The sequence below is a fragment of the Terrapene carolina genome, unplaced genomic scaffold (genome assembly GCF_002925995.2).
Source record: "Terrapene carolina triunguis isolate 2854851 unplaced genomic scaffold, T_m_triunguis-2.0 Scaffold67, whole genome shotgun sequence".
NCBI classification, from domain to species: Eukaryota; Metazoa; Chordata; order Testudines; family Emydidae; genus Terrapene; species Terrapene triunguis.
The window spans coordinates 12,099,713-12,123,853 of NW_020664418.1; the positions used below are offsets into that span (position 1 = coordinate 12,099,713).

The window sequence follows — 24,141 nt, forward strand, 5'->3', positions numbered from 1 at the left end:
AGCCTGGCCAGAGAGGTGGCTCAGCAGGGGAGGGTGCCTAGGGGACGGAGCAGCCCTGTGCTCCCTGGGGGCAGGACCTGCGGTGGGGAGGGGGGGCAGGTGAAGAGGGTGCTAAGCCCCTGCGGGAGGTTGCTGTGGAGCCTGCAGGTTCGGGGCAGGAACAGGCTGGAAAGTGCTCTTTCCCTTCCCCCCCCACACACACTCCAGAGCTGGAGGGGGCTGCAGTGGGGGCTGCACTGATGGCCTGCCACCTGCCTTGCACACCCACCCCCCTTGTCGGTCATTGGACCCCCACACACACACACACCCCAATGGTGGGCGGATGGCTGGTGAGCAGGGATCAGGCCAGCAGCTGGACCCACCAGTACTGATGGTTGGGGGAGGCAGAAAATATGGGACAATTTTCCTATTTTAAGAAAAAGTTGGAACACCTGAAGGAGGGCTTAAATATGGGACTGTCCCTTTAAAAACAGGATGTCTGGTCACCCTACCTTTTGTTTATCTGTAAAACCATGTGTATATTTGTGAATAGTTTTTAGAAACTTTAAAATTTTAGTTTATTCAATGTTTTTTTTTCCCTTAAAATGTTTATAGTTTGATAGTTTAGCTTCCCTGTCACGGGGTGCCCTGCCCTCCACCCTCCCTTACCCCATTATGGGGACAGGACTATGCCCAGAAGTCCAGTCTTCAAAATGTATGCTTTTTGCCCATATTCCTCGTCAGTCAGCGATGACCATCAGTGTACTGCCTCAGGGAAGCCCACATTTTGGCAAGGTGCAGTATCTCCCTCTCGTTCCCCAGTCGTATCTGAGAGGTGTGAGAGCTTCCCCTTCAGAAGTGCCTAATGGAAAAGGCCATGAGGCTGCAGTCACCCAGGCTGGGGACACCCCCACCCGTATATTGTCCTGACTCAGCAAGTAGTGCGCCTTCCCGCCATGAGCTCTGACTGAAGTGAAGGAGTCTACTGCCAGAGATCCCTTGGCAGGGTCTTCTCAGGACAACCAGGAGCATTCTCATAAACACGAGAGCAAATCCTCCTCCAAATCCACTTTGAAGCAGTCTGGGTCAGCCCTGCCTAAATCAAGCAGGTCTTCAGAGAACATAGGATGCCCTAAGTCTCAGGGGTATGACAAGAAAGCTCACAAGTCTATGGCTCCAGCAGTACCAACTGTGATCTGTACCATCTAAGCATGAAGTCTGTGGTCCGATGGCACTGATAAAAGGGAGTCATCAGCTACCAACGGAACCGACTCTCTTGCTCAAGTGTGGCAAACACTGTTATTACTCTGGCTCCATTGGTTCGGGCAGACCCCTCGCACTCTGGGAAGAGCCAAGTCTTATGCTCCTCCTTGAATGTTTTTGCTATCCCGGATCCAGTGTCTCCTTCCCTCACAAGGGAGGGCCTGACTCCACTGGGAGATAGGCTTCTCCCGCAAGTCACATCTCCCATTCCTCCCTCAAATTGTGACTTCCCTTCAGTGGGACCATCAGTGCCACCAGTGGATCCAGAATCATCGTCTTCTTTCTCGGGAGACACTGAGCCACCCTATGAACCGATGCGTCCTCCTCTGAGGCATGCTTTTAATTTTTTAACTCAAATCAAACCCAGGATCCAAAAGTTTGGATAGGACATAAACCCGGGCCCTGAGCTGACCTCTGTGGAAATTAAGAGGAAATTACCCCTGTGGGCAGGTTATAGTATTGTTGTCCCCTTTGGGGTACTTGCTGTTCCTTTGCGGTATTTGGTGGTGGCCTGTGTCAGTGACAGAATACTAGGCTGGATGGTCCTTGGACTGGCAGTTCCTATTAACAAATAATATTTAGTACAGATTTTTACAAAACCTAAGCATGATTGTCACCTCTTTCTGGGCTCGTACCTAGTCAGGAAATGTGTACCAAATACCCATGCTATGGTTAAAAGGAGGGTTTTATAGCTCACCATCCGACACTGAGATGGCTAACAAGTGTTGAACAGTTGCTGCCCTTGCTGGTTATTGCTCTGTAAGGCTGCTGTTTATTGCTTCCTCTCCTGTATCCCTTCCTCTCTACTTCACTTAACTGCTCTAGAAATACACACGTGTGCGTGTGTGACAGTCCTCTCTCTCTCTCTCTCTAGCTATCTCCCACCTCCCTCTTGGAACAACTTGGGCAAACTCCTAATGTCTGTTGTGTAGGAAACTGGGAATACACTTCTGGGGAATACACTTCTGAGATTGCACCAAGTCAAGGAGAAATATCAGCTCTTCAAAGCATATCTGCCTTTGGCCTAACGCTACAACCATTTCTGGAACCCTTCCCCAATTAGAACACAAATTGCTCCTCACATTTAGGAGGCATGGGCCATTTGGCTGGTATTTGCTGAAGTTATTTCCTCTGCTGGAATACTGTGTTCATTTCTGGTGTCCACAAATCAAGAAACATTGAAAACTAAATGTAATCCCTTTTCTATTACTTTAATAGTGCAAAGAGCAAATCATGCACTTAGGGACTAACAGCAAGAATTTTTGCTATAAGCTGGGGTCCTTATCAGTTGGAAGGGACAGAGGGAGAGGAAGACCTAGATTCGTTGGTCGATCACAGGATGACTGAGCCGCCAATGTGAAGCAACCATAGAAAAAACTAATACTATCCTGGGATGTAGCAGGAGATAACTCTCCAGCTCAGCCATTAGTACCTGACTTTGCATACATTATTCCGTGGCTTGGTGGTTCAGAATCTAAATCTTACTTGTACAGCAGCAGAACTCAACCTCTGGTTCTCCAGTGGTCCCTGATCTTCATAGCCCTGCGCTGGCCCTCTTCTTGAGCCTGAGTTAGATATATAGACCATCTATCAGGGATGGTCTAGACAGTATTTGGTCCTGCCATGAGGGCGGGGGACTGGACTCAATGACCTCTCGAGGTCCCTTCCAGTCCTAGAATCTATGAATCTATGAGAGCTATTTCCAGTAGACAGGGAAGTGTTCTTGCCTTTGTACAAGGCATTGGTGAGACCTCATCTGGAATACTGTGTGCAATTCTGGTCTTTTATGTATAAGAAAGATTAACTCAAACTGGAACAAGTGCAGATAAGAGCTACTAGGATGATGAGGTGAATGGAGAACTTGCCTTATGGAGACTTAAGCTTGGCTTGTTTAGCCTAACCAAACAAAGGCTGAGGTGAGATAGGATTGCTCTCTATAAATACATCAGAGGGACAAACGCCAGCGAGGAAGAGTAGGTATTTAAATTAAAGCCAATGCTGATACAAGAACAAATGGATATAGACTGGCCATCAATAAGTTTAGGCTTGAAATTAGATGTAGGTTTCTAACCATCAGAGAAGTGAAGTTCTGGAACAGCCTCCCAAGGGGAGCAGTGGGAACAAAACACCTAACTTGCTTCAAGACTGAGCATGATAAGTTTATGGGGGGATGATATGATGAGGTTGTTCATAATAGCATGTGGCCCATCTGTGACTGAGGTTAGCAAATATCTCCAATGGCCAGGACATTAGAGGGGAGAGCTCTGAATTTCTACAGCAAATTCTTTCTCAGGTGTCTGGTGGGTCTCACCCACGTGCTCAGGGTCTAACTGATTGCCATATTTTGGGTCAGGAAGGAATTTTCTCCCGGGTCAGATTGGCAGACCCTGGGAAGTTTTTGCCTTCCTCTGCAGCATGGAGCTTGGGGTCACTTGCTGGTTTGAACTAGGGTAAATGGTAGATTCTCTGTAATTTGAAGTCATTTTAAATCAAGATTTGAGGACTTCAGTAATTCAGCCAAAGGTTATGGGCCTTCTACAGAAGTGAGTGAGGGTCTATGGGCTGCAATGTGCGGGAGGTCAGACTAGATGATCATGATGGTCCCTGCTGGCCTTAAAACTTATGAATCTAAATTGGAGAGTGTTCCAAGAAGAGCTCTGAGAATGATTCAAGATTTGGAAAACGTGCATTACAGAAAGACTCAAGAAGCTCAGTCTATTTAGTTTATCAAAGAGAAGATTAATGAGTAACTGTAATAGTTACATAGTCATAGTTACACAGGGAACAGGAATTTGATGATAGATGCTTTTCAGTTGAGCAGATAAAGTAACAAGATCCAATGCCAGACAAATTCAGACTAGAAATAAGGGGCCCATTTTTAACAGTGAGGGTAACTAACCATTGGAACAACTTAAGAAGAGGTGTGGTGGATTGTCCATCACTGGAAAATGTTTAGTCAAGATTGAAAAGGTAGGTTCTAGTTCAAACAAGAATGAATTCAGAGCAGTCATACGGCCTGAGTTGTACAGCAGGTCAGACTCGATGAACACACTGGTCCCTTCTGGAGCATCCAAGGAAAATGAGATGAAGAATTTAACTTCACCAGTTAGAAGTTTAGGCTGGGATAAGGCAAAACATCAAATTAGTAACATCAGCACCTGTTGTCGTAAATGTAGAATGTTGCAGTCTGCCAACTTGGCAGCTAAGCTAACCACCCCCACCATATGAAGGTGTGTCAAAAGCCCAGCTTGGAATCTTTCCCTCAGACAGCTTAGGCAAGGTGTGCCTTGTGGTCAGTTTGGAGGACTGTGTTTGCACAACCCCCTGTGGTGGTTTCACTCTTTCAGGTGGAACAAAGCTCCCACAAGCTGGGAATATTATGGTCCAATTTCCAGGGCATGGGGTCCCTGGCACGGCATGCAGTAGCAGGGTGGGCAGGCACCAGTATAAGTATGAGCTAAGAGTACAGTGTTTAATCTGCTGCTTGGACACAGTCCTTGGTGTGTGTGATCCTCTGTTACCTGATATATAGGCAGCCTACTGGAAGGCTAGAGCGCCAGTGGCCAGAAAAAGAGTGATCTGATTGTGGCATAAAGTATCCTATGCACTGTTTTTGGTTTTTTTAAAACAAACACTCTGCGGCAGCAAGTCTCCAGCCCAGGCCAGCTGAGTCGGGCTTGCACGGCTAATGCTACGAGACTAAAACTAACAGTATAGATGTTCCTGCTGAGGCAGGCGCCCAGGCTCTGGCGAGTGGGGAGAGTCTCAGAGCCCAGGCTGCAGCCCGAGCAGGAACATCTACATGGTTGTTTTAGACCCTAGTGCGAGCCGGAACATGGTCTACACTACAGGGTTAGGTCGATGTAAAGCAGCTTATGTTGACCTAACTTGGTCAGCGTCTAGTGCTCCCGCCGATGTAAGTCGCCCACTACCTCAACTTAATTCCACCTCCGTGAGAGGCGTAGCACTTAAATCAATGTAGTTAGGGTGATGCAGTGTCTGTGTAGACACTACATTACTTAACATTGGCTGTCAGCCCTGTGTGGAGCTGACAGCTGGAGGTCCCTTCCCTCCCTGTGCTGACAGCCTGACCCGCTAGCCAGGTGCCAGGCTTACAGACTCAAAAGACTGTCAGCACCGGAGCAGGGGGTGCCCAGCTGTGAGCCCCAGGCCCAGCTGCCAGGTTGGGCTGTCAGCGCCAGGGGGGTGGGGCAATTGTGAGCCCCACACCTGGCTGCTAGCTGGAACTGTCATGCTGGGGTAGGGGGTGAGGCAGTTGTGAGTCCAATGCCTGGCTGTCAATGCTGGAGCTGGGGGCTCTAGCTGTTGGTGCCTCTCAATGCCTCCCATAGTTCAGGCAGTGGAAGCACTCCTGGTGAGGATGTGCACCACCGCCAGAAGAAACAGAATGTGGATGTGAACTGCCGCTTTAATTACTGCAGTGGCTGTACGTCGACTTGGCTTAAGCCGACTTAATTTTGTAGAGTAGACAAGCCCATAGTCAGTTGAACCGGGCTCTGAGACTTGCTGCTGAGAGGTGTTGTTTTTGCAGTGTAGACATACCCTGAGTTTCATGGATGTGCAGGAGGGAAGAAAATACTCTTCCCTGCCCCAACCACTGCATTGTGGGTAAGTGACCTATGCAAGAGGTTTTTAAAAACCTGTTTGTGACTCCTCTTGCTATTTTTGGTTGCTATTGAAAGAAACTGACAATGTATTCCTGCTTCCCTGACTGTCAAGCGTGGTTGGGCTGACACCCGTGTTGGGGGTTTCAGATATGGAATGGAGCTCTTTCATGCTGTCATTGAAGGGGTGGGGATGTTGGCTCTTTACCAAGGAGATCTCTTCTTTAAAGTCTGTATTAGTGCAGCTAACTAGGTGCTATCTAACAAAAACAGCCTTTCCAACACTCTCCCTGCAGAGTACTCTCCCTCTCTGTTCTCACAATGCACTAGTTCCATAGACACCCATTTCCCCTGGAACATCACTGGATCTGATTTTTAAATGTACAACTCTAAGAAGCCACACCCCCATTTTGACAAAAATCTCTTTGGTTTCATTTTTCCATTATCTATTCAATAGAAGCGGGAACGGGCATTCCTCCCACCAGCCCTTTGCTGTGCCTGTATCCCCTTTATTGGTCTGGTTAATCCAGCAGGTTTGCACCCAATGGCAGTTGTGTTTCTTGGTGCAAGTGCTCCAGTTTTCTTGGGATAAGATCTCTTGGATGTGGACTGTGCTCGCTACCTCTTGGGGTCTTCTCGAATTGAGGGTCACAGATGGCCCTTGCTTGAAGCTGTGGGATGCTACAGCAGGGGTTCTAAAACTTGCCCATGGTACAGAGCACGTTCTTACAGATACCGTAGGTGCCACAAGACAATTGTATAACATGCTGGTGGCTATTGTACACATGGGACAATGTCTAGTGAATAGCTAGTCCTTTAATGAAAGTGAAAGAGCCAGTAGCCAGCCAGCGCTCCATAGACCACTCTTGAGGAGGCTTTGTGCTAGGGGCTGTGATCAGGGTTCCAGACCGTGTATGCTGGAATTGATTGATAAGGCCGGCCTTCAGGAGCAAGGGCTAGGACTGGCTCAGAACTGTCACTTGCCATCATTTTGCCCATTTCTGGGGAGGAATGTATGGGCCACTTCCTTCCTGCTGTTCCCCACCTCCCCTGGTCAGCTGTGCCCCACCCTCCCTGCTGCATTATTCTCCAGTCAGCTGAACAAATCAAAGGCACTGAGAGGGGAATGATTTGCCTGAGAGTTGGCTGGTGGGGGACTGGTATATGTGTGTGTGTGTGTGTGTGTGTGTGTGTACGGTAGTTTGGGAAGGCAGTGGGGTAAGAGGGATGGATGAGTGGATAGTGCCAGTTATGTTGCATGATAGCAGCAGGCAGTATGGGATTTAGTCCTTCCTAGTGCCACCTGGAACTGGGATACCGCTGAGCCCTCCTCTCCCACCAGCCTGAGCTCCCGTTTACACTGTTCTGGTGTGACAAGCTGCCAAGCTCTCTCCAGGCTCCAGCCTGCACTTTCACTAGCACACATACAGGTAGGGACACACCCAGCTGCAGTTACATGCAGATGCTGTGACCAGCTATTGCATGGGAAGGCTCCAGCTAGGGTACTTCCCAGCTACTCAGGCACCCCCCCCCCAAGTTTAAACCTAAAATTATACCATCTTGCACTGCACAGGGAACTGTACAGCATAAGCTCATGAAATTTGCCCACTCCCTCAATGTGGAGAGGAATATACAACAGATTTCTTCCCCAAGTTATGACTCCCACACACTGGCTGTAGATAAAGCAAAAACAAGATTATTAACTACAAAAGATAGATTTTACGTGATTATAAGGAACAGCAAACAGATCAAAGCAGATTACCTAATAAAACATGCAAACTAAGCTTAATATACTAAAGAGACTGGATATGAATAGCAGATCCTCACCGTAAGTGATTATACCAGCAGGCTGCAGATCCTTAAGGGGCAAGCTACACTAATTTACAGCTTGGAATCCCCAGGTGTTCCATTCACAGGCTAAAAATCCCTTTAGGCTGGGTCCAGCACTCTTCCCCCCCGCCCCAGTTCAATCTCTCTGTTCTTTAGGTGTTTCCAAGAGTCGGTTTGGGCAGGGAGTCAGTGCAGGTCCATGATGATGTCACTCCCCTGCCTTATATAGCTTTTGCATAGGATGGGAACCTTTGTTTCAAAGCTTGTCAGTGGAAGAATACTGACATCCCACGATGGAGTCCAGCACCAGGTGACCTGGTCACATGTCCCTGTAGTATCTCAGCAGCCATTACTCGGAGGCTGTTTGTAGCATTCTCAGGAAGGCTCCCTAGGTGGGAGATAAGCTTCTCCTTAGGCCTATTGTTCTTTCTAATGGCTCATTAGCTTGAATGGGCCCTTCCCAGCCATCTAGACTGAGAGCCTTTTGCCTAGTGGGCATTGCCCAGGAATAGCTATGTGTGAAATAGATACATAGTCAATATTCATAACTTTGGATACAAAAATGATACATGCATACAAATAGGATAATCCTATTCAGCAAATCATAACCTTTCCAATGACCTCTCACGTGACTTATCTTGCATAAAGTACATCATAACTATGTCATAATCATATCATAATAATATCACTGTGAAGAATAGGGGGTGCAGTGTCACAGGCAGGATCTGTCTTTGGAAGCCCAGAAAGGCGCAGACCCCACTCAATGGCTTTTTCCACTAGTTCCATGTGCGGCTGCTACTCTTATTCAGTACAGTCTCTTGAGGGCCAGTCCCTTCTCTCTCCTGGGATTTGCTGGTGAGACCTGTATGTCTGTGCTCCCTGCCCCGGAGAGCAGGATTTCTCCTCTGAATTACAGAAGATTAGGCCCAGATGTGTGGGATGAGGTGCTGTTCTGTGCATGTGTGGAGCCCCACTAACAGCCCCAGGGCCACTATGGGGGTACTCCATACCAATGGGGGCAGCAGTATCCAAGCCAAGCATGCATTTGTCTGTGGTTGCCCACTGAGTGCAAACAAATCCTGCTGAGGAAGATGATCCTGTGTGCTTAGCAGTGCCTCCAGGGGAGGCTCCATCCCCACGGCTTTCACTCTCCTTGAGGAGACAATAGGAAGCTGTAGAGGACGAGCCTCTGTCCATGGCACGTAACATGCCACACTGTAAAAGGGGGGGCACTGGCTGGCTGATGTACAGGATCACCTGCCAGCAAACCCTGTTTCTGTGCTGTCTGCGTGAGTGACAAGTCACAAAAGATCAAATGTACAAATTATGAATGACTACTTTATTTGTGCTGTGCTTCCATTACCGGCAGGCTGCCTGTGCTGTGGTACATGGCTAACCCTAGGAGCTGTGTCTTTAGGGCATTATCGTACAAAGTCAGCTGGTGGGGTTGGTTCCTTTTGAAATCTGCTGATCCGCCCCAGACACCAAGCTACTGAAGAAGAGAGGGGTTGGGGCTGCAGGGGCAAGTAGAGTGTGAAGGACATGCCCTTGTTACACTCCCAGACCAGGGACAGTTTTTTAAAACGAATTGTATTTAAAAAAAACAAACCACCCCAGCTGGCACAAGCCCCATTGCCGCCCAGTCCTTTCAGAGCACATGGAACATGTGCTGCGGCCCCTTTGGCCCCCTCAGCAGTCCTTCAAGCCTCAAAGGGACAGGGCACAGGTAAATCTAGCCCATTCTCTGATGAGTGCTACACCCCTAGCTCCAGGGTGTTCATCAGAACTATTCCTCCTGCCTTCAGGGAGGCAGCCTGCAGTCAGAGCTGCCAACCGGAGCTGGCTGCGACTCTGCCTGCCCCTAGCTGTGGGGGATGAGAGCAGGGCCAGCTTTAGGAAGTGCGGGGCCCGATTCAACGGGGCCCCGGCAGGGATGACTCACCTGGCGGCGCTCTGGGTCTTCGCTCCGGGTCTTCTGCGGCACTGAAGGACCCACCGCCGAAGACCCGGTAGGGAACCGCCCGGTGAGTACATCTCCCCTCTGACCCCCACTCATGTCCTGCCCCCGACTGCCTCCCGCTCCTTGTCCCCTGACCACTCCTTCCCAAGACCCCCCCACCCTAACTGCCCCCCAGGAGCCCACCCCCTACCCAACTCGCCCTGCTCCCTGTCCCTTGACTGCCCCGACCCCATCCACCACCATCCCGACAGACCCCCGGAACTCCCACGCCTACCCAACCCCCCCTTCCCCATCCCCTGACTGCCTCCCCAGAACCTCTGCCCGATCCAACCCCCCCACCCGCTCCCTGTCCCTGGGACTCCCTGCCCCTGCCTTATCCACCCCGCCCCCGCCCCGGCCCCGGTCTCTTACCATGCCCCTTACCCCCGCCGGAGCCGCGTCGGGACCAGGGCCCGGGCCGGAGCCGCACTGCCCGGCCAGGGCCAGAGCCATGCCACCCGGAGCTGGAGCCGCGCCGCCTAGCCAGAGTCAGGGCCGGAGCCGGGCCAGAAGCGCGCCGCGGGGCTGGAGCTGCTCGGCCGCGGCACTTGGCTGGGGCCGGAAGAAGCCGCTTGGTCGGGGCTGGGCTGGAGCCGCTCGGCCGGAGCTGGACTGGGCCGCGTCGCGCCTCCCTGGAGCCCTCCTCGCGCCCCCCCGCCCCAGTTTACCTGCCGCTGCTTGTTTCCAGGCTTCCCGCGTGAACATCTGATTCGCGGGAAGCAGGGGAGGGGGAGGAGAAGGGGGGTGGAGCGTTCAGGGGAGGAGGGGGAGGTGAGCTGGGGCCGGGGGTGGGGCGGCCACGGACAGCTGCCGGAGCTTGGGAACCGGCTCCAGCTCACCACTGGGCGCAGGGCCCTCTTAGGCGTGGGGCCCGATTCAAGGGAATCGGGGGAATCGGCCTAAAGCTGGCCCTGGATGAGAGGATACTGGGGTGGTGGGGGGAGAAGGAGCTAGTCTAGTTGTTGGAGGTTTGTATTCAGTAATCCCTCCTTCCCTCTACCTCACTGCTGGGAGCATAGAATCATAGAAGATTAGGGTTGGAAGAGACCTCAGGAGGTCATCTAGTCCAACCCCCTGCTGAAAGCAGGACCAACCCCAACTAAATCATCCCAGCCAGGGCTTTGTCAAGCCAGGCCTTAAAAACCTCTGAGGATGGAGATACCACCAGTTCCCTAGGTAACCCATTCCAGTGCTTCACCACCCTCCTAGTAAGTAGGAGGAGGGGGAGGTGCAGTGGGAGCTCCTGCTCCCTGCTCAGAGCCTCCCAAAGCGGCCAGGAAGCGGGGCAGGGAGGGAGGGGGAAGTTGGTGTTCCTAGCTTACAAACCAAGCAGGAAAGCTGCCTGAGGGAGGGCTGCTCTCTTTAAACTCTGACCCCATCTGTACTGATGAGAGAGGGCAGGCTGAGCCGTCTGCCCCAAGGACGCAGCATTTGTGTTCTTGGGTCCCCTGAGACTATTTTCAGCATTAGCCAGCGGCTTGTGCTGTGGGTTGTTGCTAACCCCATGGGAATCAATCCCTTGGTGCCTGGATTGCCAGCTGTCTGAGGGGCCATAGCCGCAGCGGAAATGGAGAAGTTGGGGAAAGGGAGCCTGCAAGGGGCAGTGACTGGGGCTTGTCCAGATTGAGGGCCTGCTGCCATGCACCCTTCTTGTGGCACACAGCCGAACTGAAGTCAGTAGGGCTCTTCAGGGTGGGCAGGGTTTGCAGGTAATTGAGGAAGGGGCACATGGGGCAGGGGGTTGCTCTAAACCCTAGGGAGGAGAGAGCAATGCAAAGGAAGCCAGAAAAACAAAAAGATGGGAGCAGCAGAGAGCAAACCCTTATACACGGTAGATTGCAGGGCTGCTACTAGGTCAGGCTTTTGTAGCAGATGTGGACTGGCCACCGAGCTTCCTTCCCAGAGAGACACCGGGTGTGTTCACTATAAGATCCTTTTAATGCACGGCCAGGAATGGCTCTGTTGTGAGCTGAAGGTGTGTTACACATGGTGCAGCCTAGTGGCTTAACTGTAATAAATGCTGCTCATGTACCTGAGAGGAGTTGATCCCAGCCTGTGGGCCTAATGCAGGTAGGGGTCGGGAAATGGGGAAAGCAAGAACCACCAAACTAGGCCTGAGAGTGCCTGGGGAAGGAGGTATAAGGCTGCAAGGGAACTGAGGGTGGGTACATCCAGTGGGCTGGAAGGGGTTGGTCCCCTAGTCCCACTTGGTCTGTCACAGCTGCAGGGTGAGGACTGCAGGTACCAAATGATCTGTGTCTAGTTTGCTAAGGGAGTGGGGGCAAGACACAGTTGCCCACAGTGTGGGAAAGCTCAGGGCCAGAGAGGGCTTGTTTAGGGCTTGCTCGTTTTGTGGCAGCACACTAATTTCAGTGAAGGATTGTTTAGGCGTAACACCGGGAAACATCTTCCAGTAGGAACACTATGAAGCTATAAAAGTACATGGCTCTTCATAGCTAAGTGCTTACTAGCAGGGACAAGGAAAGAGGCTATGAATATCTGAAACAAGTGCCACAAGGGGATCTTTGCTGGAAATGATGGGATGACATTCAGAGAATTGGAGCTGAATATCCAGATGAGCTTCCTGCCAGCAAGCTGTATGGCTAAATGGAGGCAACTCTGAAGGGCGGGGTGAAGGCCTGGTGCTTGGGACTGTTAAAATGGGTCTATACAAAGCACTGGGCTGGTGGAAGAAGTGGTCTGTGCTGGCCTCAGGGAGAGGGGCTGGGCAATCTCCTAGGCCAGAAGCACAAATGGGCCCACACCAAACACTGGACGAGGAGTGCCCAGAGTTGCCTCCTCTGGCTGAAGGCCTCTCAACATGTTCTCCAGCCTCCTGGCTATTCTTGGACAGCTGCCAGAAATTTGTGGGTTCATAGAATATCAGGGTTGGAAGGGACCTCAAGAGGTCATCTAGTCCAACCCCCTGCTCAAAGCAGGACCAATTCCCAACTAAATCATCCCAGCCAGGGCTTTGTCAAGCCGGGCCTTAAAAACCTCCAAGGAAGGAGACTCCACCACCTCCCTAGGTAATGCATTCCAGTGCTTCACCACCCTCCTAGTGAAATAGTGTTTCCTAATATCCAACCTGGACCTCCCCCACTGCAACTTGAGACCATTGCTCCTTGTTCTGTCATCTGCCACCACTGAGAACATCCGAGCTCCATCCTCTTTGGAACCCCCCTTCAGGTAGTTGAAGGCTGCTATCAAATCCCCCCTCATTCTTCTCTTCTGGAGACTAAACAATCCCAGTTCCCTCAGCCTCTCCTCATAAGTCATGTGCTCCAGACCCCTAATCATTTTTGTTGCCCTCCGCTGGACTCTTTCCAATTTTTCCATATCCTTCTTGTAGTGTGGGGCCCAAAACTGGACACAGTATTCCAGATGAGGCCTCACCAATGTCGAATAAAGGGGTACGATCACGTTCCTCGATCTGCTGGCAATGCCCCTACTTATACAGCCCAAAATGCCGTTAGCCTTCTTGGCAACAAGAGCACACTGTTGACTCATATCCAGCTTCTCGTCCACTGTGACCCCTAGGTCCTTTTCTGCAGAACTGCTACCTAGCCATTCGGTCCCTAGTCTGTAGCAGTGCATGGGATTCTTCCGTCCTAAGTGCAGGACTCTGCACTTATCCTTGTTGAACCTCATCAGGTTTTTTTTGGCCCAATCCTCTAATTTGTCTAGGTCCCTCTGTATCCGATCCCTACCCTCTAGTGTATCTACCACGCCTCCTAGTTTAGTGTCATCTGCAAACTTGCTGAGAGTGCAGTCCACACCATCCTCCAGATCATTAATAAAGATATTAAACAAAACCGGCCCCAGGACCGACCCTTGGGGCACTCCGCTTGAAACCGGCTGTCAACTAGACATGGAGCCATTGATCACTACCCGTTGAGCCCGACGATCTAGCCAGCTTTCTATCCACCTTACAGTCCATTCATCCAGCCCATACTTCTTTAACTTGGCGGCAAGAATACTGTGGGAGACTGTATCAAAAGCTTTGCTAAAGTCAAGGAATAACACATCCACTGCTTTCCCCTCATCCACAGAGCCAGTTATCTCATCATAGAAGGCAATTAGGTTAGTCAGGCACGACTTCCCCTTGGTGAATCCATGCTGACTGTTCCTGATCACTTTCCTCTCCTCTAAGTGTTTCATAATTGATTCCTTGAGGACCTGTTCCATGATTTTTCCAGGGACTGAGGTGAGGCTGACTGGCCTGTAGTTCCCCGGATCCTCCTTCTTCCCTTTTTTAAAGATGGGCACTACATTAGCCTTTTTCCAGTCATCTGGGACCTCCCCCGATCGCCATGAGTTTTCAAAAATAATGGCTAATGGCTCTGCAATCTCATCCGCCAACTCCTTTAGCACCCTCGGATGCAGCGCATCCGGCCCCATGGACTTGTGCATGTCCAGTTTTTCTAAATAGTCCCAAACCACTTCTTTCTCCACATAGGGCTGGTCACCTTCTCCCCAGAGCGGTCTGGGAGCTGACCTTGTTCGTGAAGAGGTTATCCCTCTTCTCCCTGCTGTGGGAGGCCACTGTCTCCCCTGGCTAGCGGGTGGGTGGCAACTGCCAGGTGAGAGACTCCCTTTCTCTCTCCTTTGGCTGCTCCAGGTACTGCGGGGTTGCCGAGGGAAAGGAGAAAGTGTTTGGTTGGGCTGGAGGCTCTGACTGAGCAGTGGTGGCAGATTTAGTCAGTTACAAGCTCCCTCCCTGCCCCCTTGGTGGAGTCGTGGGAGTGGGGGGAGATGAAGCTTTGTGTCTTGCCTTCCAAATGTGGATGTATGGAACTGAGACCCCAGGCATCCATCCCTATGGCCAGGCCCCCTGGAGTGGGGATGTTACCGGGGGGCTTCATGGAACGGGAGGGAGTGATTTGAAGAAAGACAGGGTATATGGTGAGTGTTGGGACGGAAGCTGTTCCCGCTGTAAGAGCTGCTGCAAAGGAGGTGGGGGGAGGCAAAGGGAATGGCGGGGGCTTTGTAGGCGGTTTCACCCTTGAACTTTCCCCAGAAGAAGAGGAGCCAGCACAGAGACCCAGGACGAAGGGAAATGTGCAGATGAATGGGGCCTTGGCAGCAGGGTGGAGGGTGGATTGAATGGCCAAGGGACGCAGGCAGAGGACAAGGAGGTTGTTCTGCCGGCTGAGAAGGGGACGAGGTGGCAGGAGAGAGATGGACAGGTTCTGGCGCTGATGCAGAGAAACAAGGGCTGGGATTTAATTAGAGCCTGTGAGTGAGGGGGAAGGGAAGAGGAGTCAAAGATAGCCCCAGCATCAAAGCTCAGGGCCTTGGTGTTGTCATCGCTGGCTGGGCAGGAGGGCCGAGGGTGAGGGAGGAAATATGGCCCATCAAACATAGTGGGCCAAATTCTCCGTGGCGTCACTGTCCCAAGCCTGCATTGCACCAGGGTATGTACCGGCCTGGCAGACTTGGGGCTGGTATGATGCCCAGGAGGAACGAGTGGAGGAATGGCCCCGGGAAGTGCTTGGCACTGTATCCGTTAGGGACACTTAACACTGCCTAGAGATGATACTGGCCACCCCCACCTCTCTGCCCTGCCCCCACCTCCCATCTCTCACAGACTTGCTGACATCTCTGCTTGGATGCTCCCTGGTCAGATGGAGTCAGTGGGCCTGGCTCTAGCTGAGCCAATTGAGATGTGACAAGGATCTGACCTGCTCCTGAATGGAATGTCTCCTCTTTTCACATCCATCGACTCTGTCAGCTCCGCCCTTCCCGGCTTCCAGGCCTGCACTCCTTGGCTTTTCTCCCTCCTCCTCCTCCAGCTCCACCCCTTCCTGCTGGGTCTCCCACTTCTGTGTAATCTTTCCTTCATCCCCTCTTCCTCCCTGTGCTCCTGCTAAATCCCTGCTCTGCTCCAGCTCTGCCCTTAGCCTCACCCTGTTCTCCCTCTCTGCCTACTGCTCACTCACTGGCTCCCTGTGCTCTCATGCCTCCCCTCCCTAACAGCTACTCTTTTAGGGTCATCTTCCCATACGCAGCTTTACACCTTCTTCCATGCTGCCCCCTAACCAGGAGCTGCCTCTCCATCCTCCTCTATCCCTCTCCGCCTTCAAAGTAATCCCTCCTCGCATCTCTTCCTGCACCCTCCCTCTGCTCTGCTCTTGGTCTGTGCCTGTCTAACCGGGGAGCCAGTCTTGCCAATGTTTTCAAAGCACTATATAAACTCATAGCCCCGTAACAATAAATATTGAGTTAGCAAGGCCAGGGCCGGCTCCAGGCACCAGCGTAGCAAGCAGGTGCCTGGGGCGGCTAATGAAGAGGGGGGTGGCACGTCCAGCCGTTCGGCGGCAATTCGGCGGCGGGAACGTCACTCCCTCTCGGAGCAAAGCACCGGCCGCCGAATTGCCGCCATAGAATGAAGTGGCAGTAGAGCTGCCGCCCATCGCGATCGCGGCTTTTTTTTTTTTTTTTTTTTTTTGCTGCTTGGGGCGGCAAAAACGCTAGAGCCGGCCCTGAGCAAGGCAGTGGGTCTCTGCCCAGGCAGGGGAGGCAACCCTGTGGAGTGGCTAGAGAACTGGACTAGGCATCAGAAGAAACGTACTCTAATCCTGGCTCTGAGACTTACTTGGCTAAATCATTGCTGTGCCTCAGTCTCCTTGTCTGTAAAATAGGGCTTATGACATGCTCCTGTGTGAAGCACTTGGGGTCTGTGGGCCCCAGGGAAGAGCCAAGTGCTGTAAATGAATATTGAGGGTTCCTGGCTACAGTCTGTATTCTTGCATCTCTTGCACGTAAAGCTAGGAAGAGACGGCATGAATGTCACAGCTCGGACCCAGCCACACGAGATGATTGTTACCTTGAATTCCACTCCAGGGGCTGTGGAGCCCATAAAGGAGGCTATCTTCTGTTGATCATGGAACACGCTCTGAAAGGCTTTTATGAACTACTTGTGATGACTGCGGAAGAGGGATTGTCTTGTGCATAAGGCACTGGCCTGGGGCTCTAGTTCTGTCTGTGTGACTGTGGGCTGAATCTTGTTGTCTCAGTTCCTCCTCCACTCAGTGGGGATAATCCCCTGCCTTCAGGGGGGTGACCCAGAGAAGCCATTGATGCTGCTGAGGAGCCCAGATACTGCAGTCATGGGGCGACACACCACAGATACGTAGTTAGAACTTTAGTTTCTTGGAACTGCTTTTGCAGTAGCTGGCTGTGTGTTCGGCCCCACGTGTGTGGCCATGAGCTATTGCCATTCCCACGTGAAGCTAGGCCATGCCTTGGCTGGCTCTGCCCCTCGAGCAGACACCCACTCCTTTACACTTGCAAAGAGAGAAGAGCTGCTTTCCCCTCTTTTGCCTCTCAACCCCCCCAGTTCAGATGTTAGCAGCACTGTCCCTTATCAGCTCCTTCCCTGCATGCCTGCAAAGGCAGGGAAGTTTGTCATATCCCAGTAGGTGGGCACCTCTAGGACACCTGCTCTATGGGAGGGGTGCCAGACATGTCCCTTCCCTCCTGCAACTTACCAGCCAATGTGGCTTGATCAGAAGGTCTGGCGTGGGCAGAGCTGAGCTGGGAGCCTGTGTCTCATTGGCCATGGACACCTGAGCCCCACACACTCTCCCCTGGCTGCTGCTGCAACAGGCCAAGGTCTGGCTTACCGGGGCTCTTCTCCAGCCTACCCTTTCATCTCTGCTGAGCCCTGTAGGAGCAGGTCTCCTCTCCACCTGTCCCTGTTGCCACTGCATCCCTCAGCACCCAGCTCAGGGAAGCAGCTCCTTCCCCACCCCACTCCAGTGCCTGCTGCCTCCAGGAAAGAGAACCCAGAGAAAGGGTTCCCCAAGCAGTGGAGGGGAGGCAGAGATGGAGAATTCCCAGAAGGTGGTGGAGAGAATCCTTCAGAGGTGCAGGGGCAAGGGAGAACAGAGCAGGAGAGGCGGGGGGGGGGTCCCCAAAAAGGGGAGCAAGGTGGATGGTGACAGCATGTCTCCCATGAGGGGGTAGGCAGGGAGGGGCTACCACTGCCTTTGTTGATCTTTTAAAGTCTTTTGTTGCCTTTTTGTTCAGTGTTTGACTTCACTGGAGAGAACCGGTCTTCAGTGCGACACTCCCAAGAATTAGCCTCTTGCATCCGTCCCCCAGACTCTAACTCAGGGGTCGGCAACCTTTCAGAAGTGGTGTGCCGAGTCTTCATTTATTCATTCTAATTTAAGGTTTCGCGTGCCAGTAATACATTTTAACGTTTTTAGAAGGTCTTGTTCTATAAGTCTATAATATATAATTAACTATTGTTGTATGTAAAGTAAATAAGGTTTTTAAAATGTTTAAAAAAATTCATTTAAAATTAAATTAAAATGCAGAGGCCCCCGGAGCAGTGGCCAGGACCCGGGCAGTGTGAGTGCCACTGAAAATCAGCTCGCGTGCCGCCTTCGGCACACGTGCCATAGGTTGCCTACCCCTGCTCTAACTAAAGGGTACCGCGGCCTACCCAACAGAATAACCCTGCTGTAGCTCAAACACAAGGCGAGGCTCACTGGGAGAGGTTCCCTGTGGTCTGCGTGATGCAGGAGGTCACGCTGGATGATAATTGTGATCATTTCTGGCTCTGAGTTGCCCGTGGCCTTTTCCAGGCTGCTCAGCCTTTGTGCGAAGGATGGTATGCTGGATGTTTCCATGTGGCCTTTGGCTGGAGTGCTTCCTGGGCTATGAAGGGGAGGGAAGCCCCCGTCCTCCAGCATGCAGCGGGGCTGGGGCAGGTCGGGACAATGCAGAGGAAGAACAAGTGAACAGTGCATGGTTGTCTAGCCACTTTGCTTCTACAGAAATGCAGCCTGTAAAACCAATCGGAATGTGTGCAGGAAATGAGTCTTAGATTAATAGCTTGGGATTTAGAGCTGTAATTATCACTTCAGATGCAAACCTCCTTAAAGCTGGGAGGTGACTTGGTCATTGCAGCTTGCGCAGTGAGAGTCTCCGCCTGTCTGCACTTGGAGTCCTGAACACAGGGTCCAGAAACAGGTGACTAACTGAATTAACCAAAAAAAGAACAGGAGTACTTGTGGCACCTTAGAGACTAACAAATTTATTTGAGCATAAGCTTTCGTGGGCTACAGCCCACTTCATCAGATGCATAGAATGGAACATATAGTAAGAAGATATATATACATACAGAGAACATGAAAAGGTGGAAGTTGCCATACCAACTCTAAGAGGCTAATTAATTAAGATGAGCTATTATCAGCAGGAGAAAAAAAACTTTTGTAGTGATAATCAAGATGGCCCATTTCAGACAGTTGACAAAAAGGTGTGAGGCTACTTAACATGGGGAGGGATAGCTCAGTGATTTGAGCATTGGCCTGCTAAACCCAGGGTTGTGAGTTCAATCCTTGAGGGGGCCATTTAGGGATCTGGGGCAAAATAATCTGTCAGGGATGGTACTTGGTCCTGCTGTGAAGGCAGGGGACTGGACTCAATGACCTTTGGTCCCTTCTATTTCTATGAAATAGATTCAATTTGTGTAATGACCTTGCCAGTCCCAGTCTCTATTCAAGCCCAAATTAATGGTATCTAGTTTGCATATTAATTCAAGTTCAGCAGTTTCTCAGTGGAGTCTGTTTTTGAAGCTTTTCTGTTGCAAAATTGCCACCTTTAAGGCTGTTACTGAGTGACCAGAGAGGTTGAAGTGTTCTCCTACTGGTTTTTGAATGTTTTGAATGTTAACCAAGGGCCGCTTGCTAGAGCAGTTTTCCCCTGGGGAGGAGGCTAATCACAACCAGAATTAAAGCTGCTTTGATTGGAGGAAAGAGCAGGGCCGGCGCTTCCATTTAGGCGACCTAGGCGGTTGCCTAGGGCACCCGGATTTGCCCTTGGCAGCAATTCGGCGGCGGGGGGTCCTTCCGCGCTCCGGGTCTTTGGCAGCAACTCTGCGGCGGGTCCTTCACTCGCTCTGGGACCCGCCACCGAAGTGCCCCGAAGACCGGAAGCGTGGAAGGACCCCCCTGCCACAGAATTGCCGACAACGACCGGAAGTGCGGAAGGACCACCGCTTAGGGCGCCAAAAACCCTGGCGCCGCTCCTGGGAAAGAGCATATCCAAAAACACCATAGGGAGCTGATAAGGAAACCCTGCACATTGTAACAAGCACCCACATGTAATTCAGCTATATAATGCACAGAAGAGAAGGAGAGGTTTTAAAGGAATAACACATGGAGCGGGACGTGCTTCCCAATACACCCTAAGATAAATGACCTATCTAGCATTCTGCAAAACTAACTGAAGCATGATAATTTGTCTTGTTTCTGCAGCAGAGATGGAGAATCCTAAATCTACCTCCCCTTGCACAGGAATTCCCAGTAGAGAGATCTCTGCATTAGCAGCTCTCCTGAATTTGCCCTGCACCCCTTTTTCTGGACAGGAAGCTGCTTTATAGAGCAGGCAGCTAACTTGGCTTTGCTTGGGGCAGACCCGCTGACTGCTGATCTCTTTTGCCACAGCTGATCCTGGTAGGAATGTATCTGTTTCCCTGGCTCAGAGACCAGCCAGTCACGCATGTCATGATGTCATTCTACTGAAAAGGCAGGAAACATCTGTTGTCAAATAGCATTTGTAGGACACAAACCAACTGTGATGCAATCAGGGTTGTTTCTGTTCAATGGAAACTTTGGGCTCAGTTTACAGAATGTAATGCGTTGTGAAGAGCTGGTAGCTCCGTGAAGAACCAAATGTCTGTTTTTTAACCTTAGGCTTAATCCAGTCCAAACATGTCTGCTTCGTCTAAAAGTGTCAATGTTCTCACCTCCTGACTATAGCCAATGTGACTGAATGTGGTCTAATGGTCCACTCTCCCCGCTCAGGAACGAAGGGCTCAGATTTTTGCTCACAAATACCTGGATTCTTATTAGTGTAAATGACAAGATTACAAAATGCGCTACTCTCTCACTGTGCAACCTGCAGATTGGGATGAGCCTGGGGAGAGAGACTGGCTGAGGTTTAATTTACTATTGATTTTTTTTATATCTCCGGGAACGAGATCTGCAGCCCTCCTTTCATGTTCATTGTAATGCCCCATATGCTGATATGCAATTTCCTGTCCAGGATACCCCCAGCCAGAAGTGACCTGGTATAAGGATGATGAGGAGATGGACCGATACTGCGGCTTACCGAAGTATGAGATTTTCCGGCATGGAAACCGCCACACCCTGCAGTTATACAAGTAAGAAAGAAAGCCAGAGAGCATTTGAGTTTGCTGGAGGAATCCTCTTGATATAGTTTGTTTTAACAGAGCGAATAAGGATTATTCAGCACAGCCTGAGCGATCTGCTTCTAATTGTGTGAATGCCAGTTTGAGAGAGACACTTCAGTCCTGCCTTCCCTCATCCCCACCATCCATTCACAATCCTGAGCTTTGAATGCCTAATAGGGCCATTACTATCAATGGTAGCCATCATCATCAGTTCAGTTTGCAGCATGTGCCAACTTTCTATTACCTTGTCCCTAATGCAACCCCATTCTGGTTATTGTCACCCCCTTTATTAATCTGACCCCCACCCTGCAAGTCCAGGGCCTCAGCCAGAGCCCCCGCTACTGCAGCCATTCTCTGGTGTAATGCAGAAAGCAGCAGGTGGGAAAAGGTTGGGGGTATTAGTATACTTAGAAGATATTAACTCTGGTAGCAGCATGTGTCTCAGTCCGCATGGGAGGACACCCTACAGAATGATGGGAACCGTGAGACGAAAAGGCAGAAGAGCTGATGATGAACAATGGTGGTGAACGCAGCAGACAGATAAGACAGGATGAGGCTGGAGCTTCCTTTTAGGAGTGTCCCAGAGTGGCTTTTGGCAACCTTGGTTAAGCCACAGTCAATGGAGTGGTGAGGACAGACTCCAGATTGGAAGAGGTCAGGAGGAGAGCTGAATCAGAGGAAGTTGAGGCAGTTAGAATAAACAGCAGGGTTTTCCCAAGCTCTGCCCACAAACCAAGCTCTACCTGCTTGACACCAGTGTATGACGCTGTTCTCAATAGACTCTAGAGATGGTCAAATCATGGTCACGTGGACTCTGCTGTTCCCATGGCCAGGGCTGGATTACGGTATTGGCATATGCTAGGCCCCATATCCCAGTCACATGGTGATTTAAAAACTATTTTTAGTCCACACAGCAGGTTAGTAGGAGGAAAATGCTGGTATTCTCCCAGGTGCCACCCATTTGTGACAACCAAAATGAAATTACTCTCTGAGCAGATTGTGCAGCTCTTCATAATATGGTTGCCCTTCTCCTTTCTGGCATACTGTGATCAGCAATGAAAGGACTCACAATGTTGACATTCAAATTACTGTAATTGTGCACGAGAGTGAATACCTTACTGCGATGCATGGGGCAGGTCACACCTCTTAGAGCCATTGTTTCAGGCTCTCTGCATACTGAGGCAGCTGTTGCTGCATTGGTTGTGCTCAGGTCACATTTTCAAGGTTTTCTTCACAACCACCAGGGTAGAAACTAGCTCACTTTTAAAATGAAAGCTGAGATTCTGGCTGGCAGCTTCAGTGTTCTGATTCAGTACATCCCAGCCCAATTTGAGTCCTAGGTTTTGGAGACAAGAGAGAATACGGGAGATAGGACAGTGTTTAAGGGTGGCACCAGCATGTGTTCTCCCTAAAGTTCATAGCTCACGTTGTGAAGTTTACCGGTGGAGATTCAGCTCTGCTACACTGGCATACATTGACTTCCCACTGACTCCTGGTTTATACCAGTGTAACAGTAAACATTTGAACTTCTTCCCTGACTAGGTGCAGCTGTGTATTCCACTTGGGTGTGTGCGCACCTAGCACACTGGAGGCAGAGAATTTTGCCGGAAGTACCCACAGAGGGGTGGCAGTTGTGCCTCATGGCCATAGATCCTCCTCGGGCTATACGAGGCGGCACTGCTCGTATCCCCTTCAGTTCCTTCTTACCGCCCAGGATTCGAGTTGCAGTTCTGTGTGGTTTTTACCTCACAATCCTCTATTTAGTGACTTTTCTAGTTGTATGTAGTTAATTAGTGTTAGTTAGTTAGCTGTAGTTTTTGTTTCCCTGGTGATATCCTCCCTAGGCTTCAAACATTGTCCGTCGTGTGGGGGAGCGATCCCCAGCAATGATCCCCACACGCCGTGTTTGCTGTGTTAAGGCAAGGTCCATATCAAGGAGCAAGATTTGATTTGCAAATTGTTCACCAAATGGACTCAAGTGGCGAGGGATCTTCGTCTGAAGCAGCACCTGCTCAAACGGGCCATGCGGCCTGCCTCGGCACTGAGGCCCTCGTCAGATCGGAGGTCACCCTCCCCACCCCTTTTCAGGGACCCCCTCATGAGATACTACTCCTTGATCAAGTCCATTTTCTGCTGGTTTTAGGAGCGGTGGCGGAGGTTCTACCAGAACACCAGGATCATGGTTTCTGCTCCTGGTACTTTCTGGTGCCCAAATCCAAGGAAGGGATAAGACCCATTCTCAATCTTTGTGGCCTTAACAAATCTATGAGATACATGAGATTCTGAATGGTCACTTTGTCGACTATTCTCCCCATGTTGTCTCAAAACAACTGGCTTGCTGCTCTGGACCTTTAGGATATCCACTGTCATGTGGCGATTTTGCTGGGTCACAGAAAATTCCTTCAGTTTGTCCTGGCGGTGCGTCATTTTCAGTACACGGTGCTTCTGTTCGGCCTCTCTTCTGCCCCCTGGGTTTTTTTCCAAATGCAAGGTCATCGTGATGGCGTATCTTAGAAAGAAAGGAATCCACATCTTCCCGTATCTGGAGAACTGGTTACTGTGGGATAGGTCCAGAGAGGAAATTCTTGATCATATCAACAGTACATTATGCTTGCTCGACCATCTGGGTCTCAGCCTAAATACGAGAAGTCAGCTTTGGTTCCCACTCAGAAAATCGAGTTCATTGGGGTCCTAACAGATTCAAGTGTTTCTCCCGATTGACTGTTTTCAGGAGATTTGCCACCTTTGCTTCAGTCTGCAGTCTCAGCCTACCACAACCGTTTGCATATGCCAGAGGCTCTTGGACCACATGTCTGCTTGCACACAGGTGGTCCAGTTTGCAAGGTTGCACCTTCATCCCCTTCAAATGTTGCTCAGGATGGTTTATCGTCGGACTCTTCACCTCTTGGACAGATTGGTCCGTCTTCCTCAACTCGTCCTGGTCTCCTGGCAGTGATGGATGCGTCCAGACAATCCAGCCCTTGCCAGCCAGGTCTGTTGTCGCTGGCACCTCCCTGATGGGTTGGGAAGCACACCTGGGGTCACTGAAAGACCAAGTCTGTGGTCAGGTCTACAATGTGTGTCTCGCTTTTGTGGACCATATCAAGGAGTGGTTCACATACTTGCCGATAATACCACTGTGATATATTATGTGAACAAGCAAGAGGGAGCACGCTCCAGGATGCTCTGCCTAGAGGTGATCAGGTTGTGGCAGTTCTGCATCGAGGAGAACATTA

General features: G+C 50.8%; 1 protein-coding gene across 2 annotated transcripts in view; it reads left to right on the forward strand.

Annotated features, from left to right (window-relative positions):
• The window catches only part of ALPK3 (alpha kinase 3), a 90,054-nt gene that overhangs the window by 33,035 nt on the left and 32,878 nt on the right, over positions 1-24,141 (forward strand). For both annotated transcript variants that reach the window (XM_026648216.2, XM_026648217.2), the window contains one exon: positions 20,758-20,875. In XM_026648216.2, the coding sequence (XP_026504001.1) occupies positions 20,758-20,875 (118 nt within the window). The remainder of the gene's footprint in view (positions 1-20,757; positions 20,876-24,141) is intronic.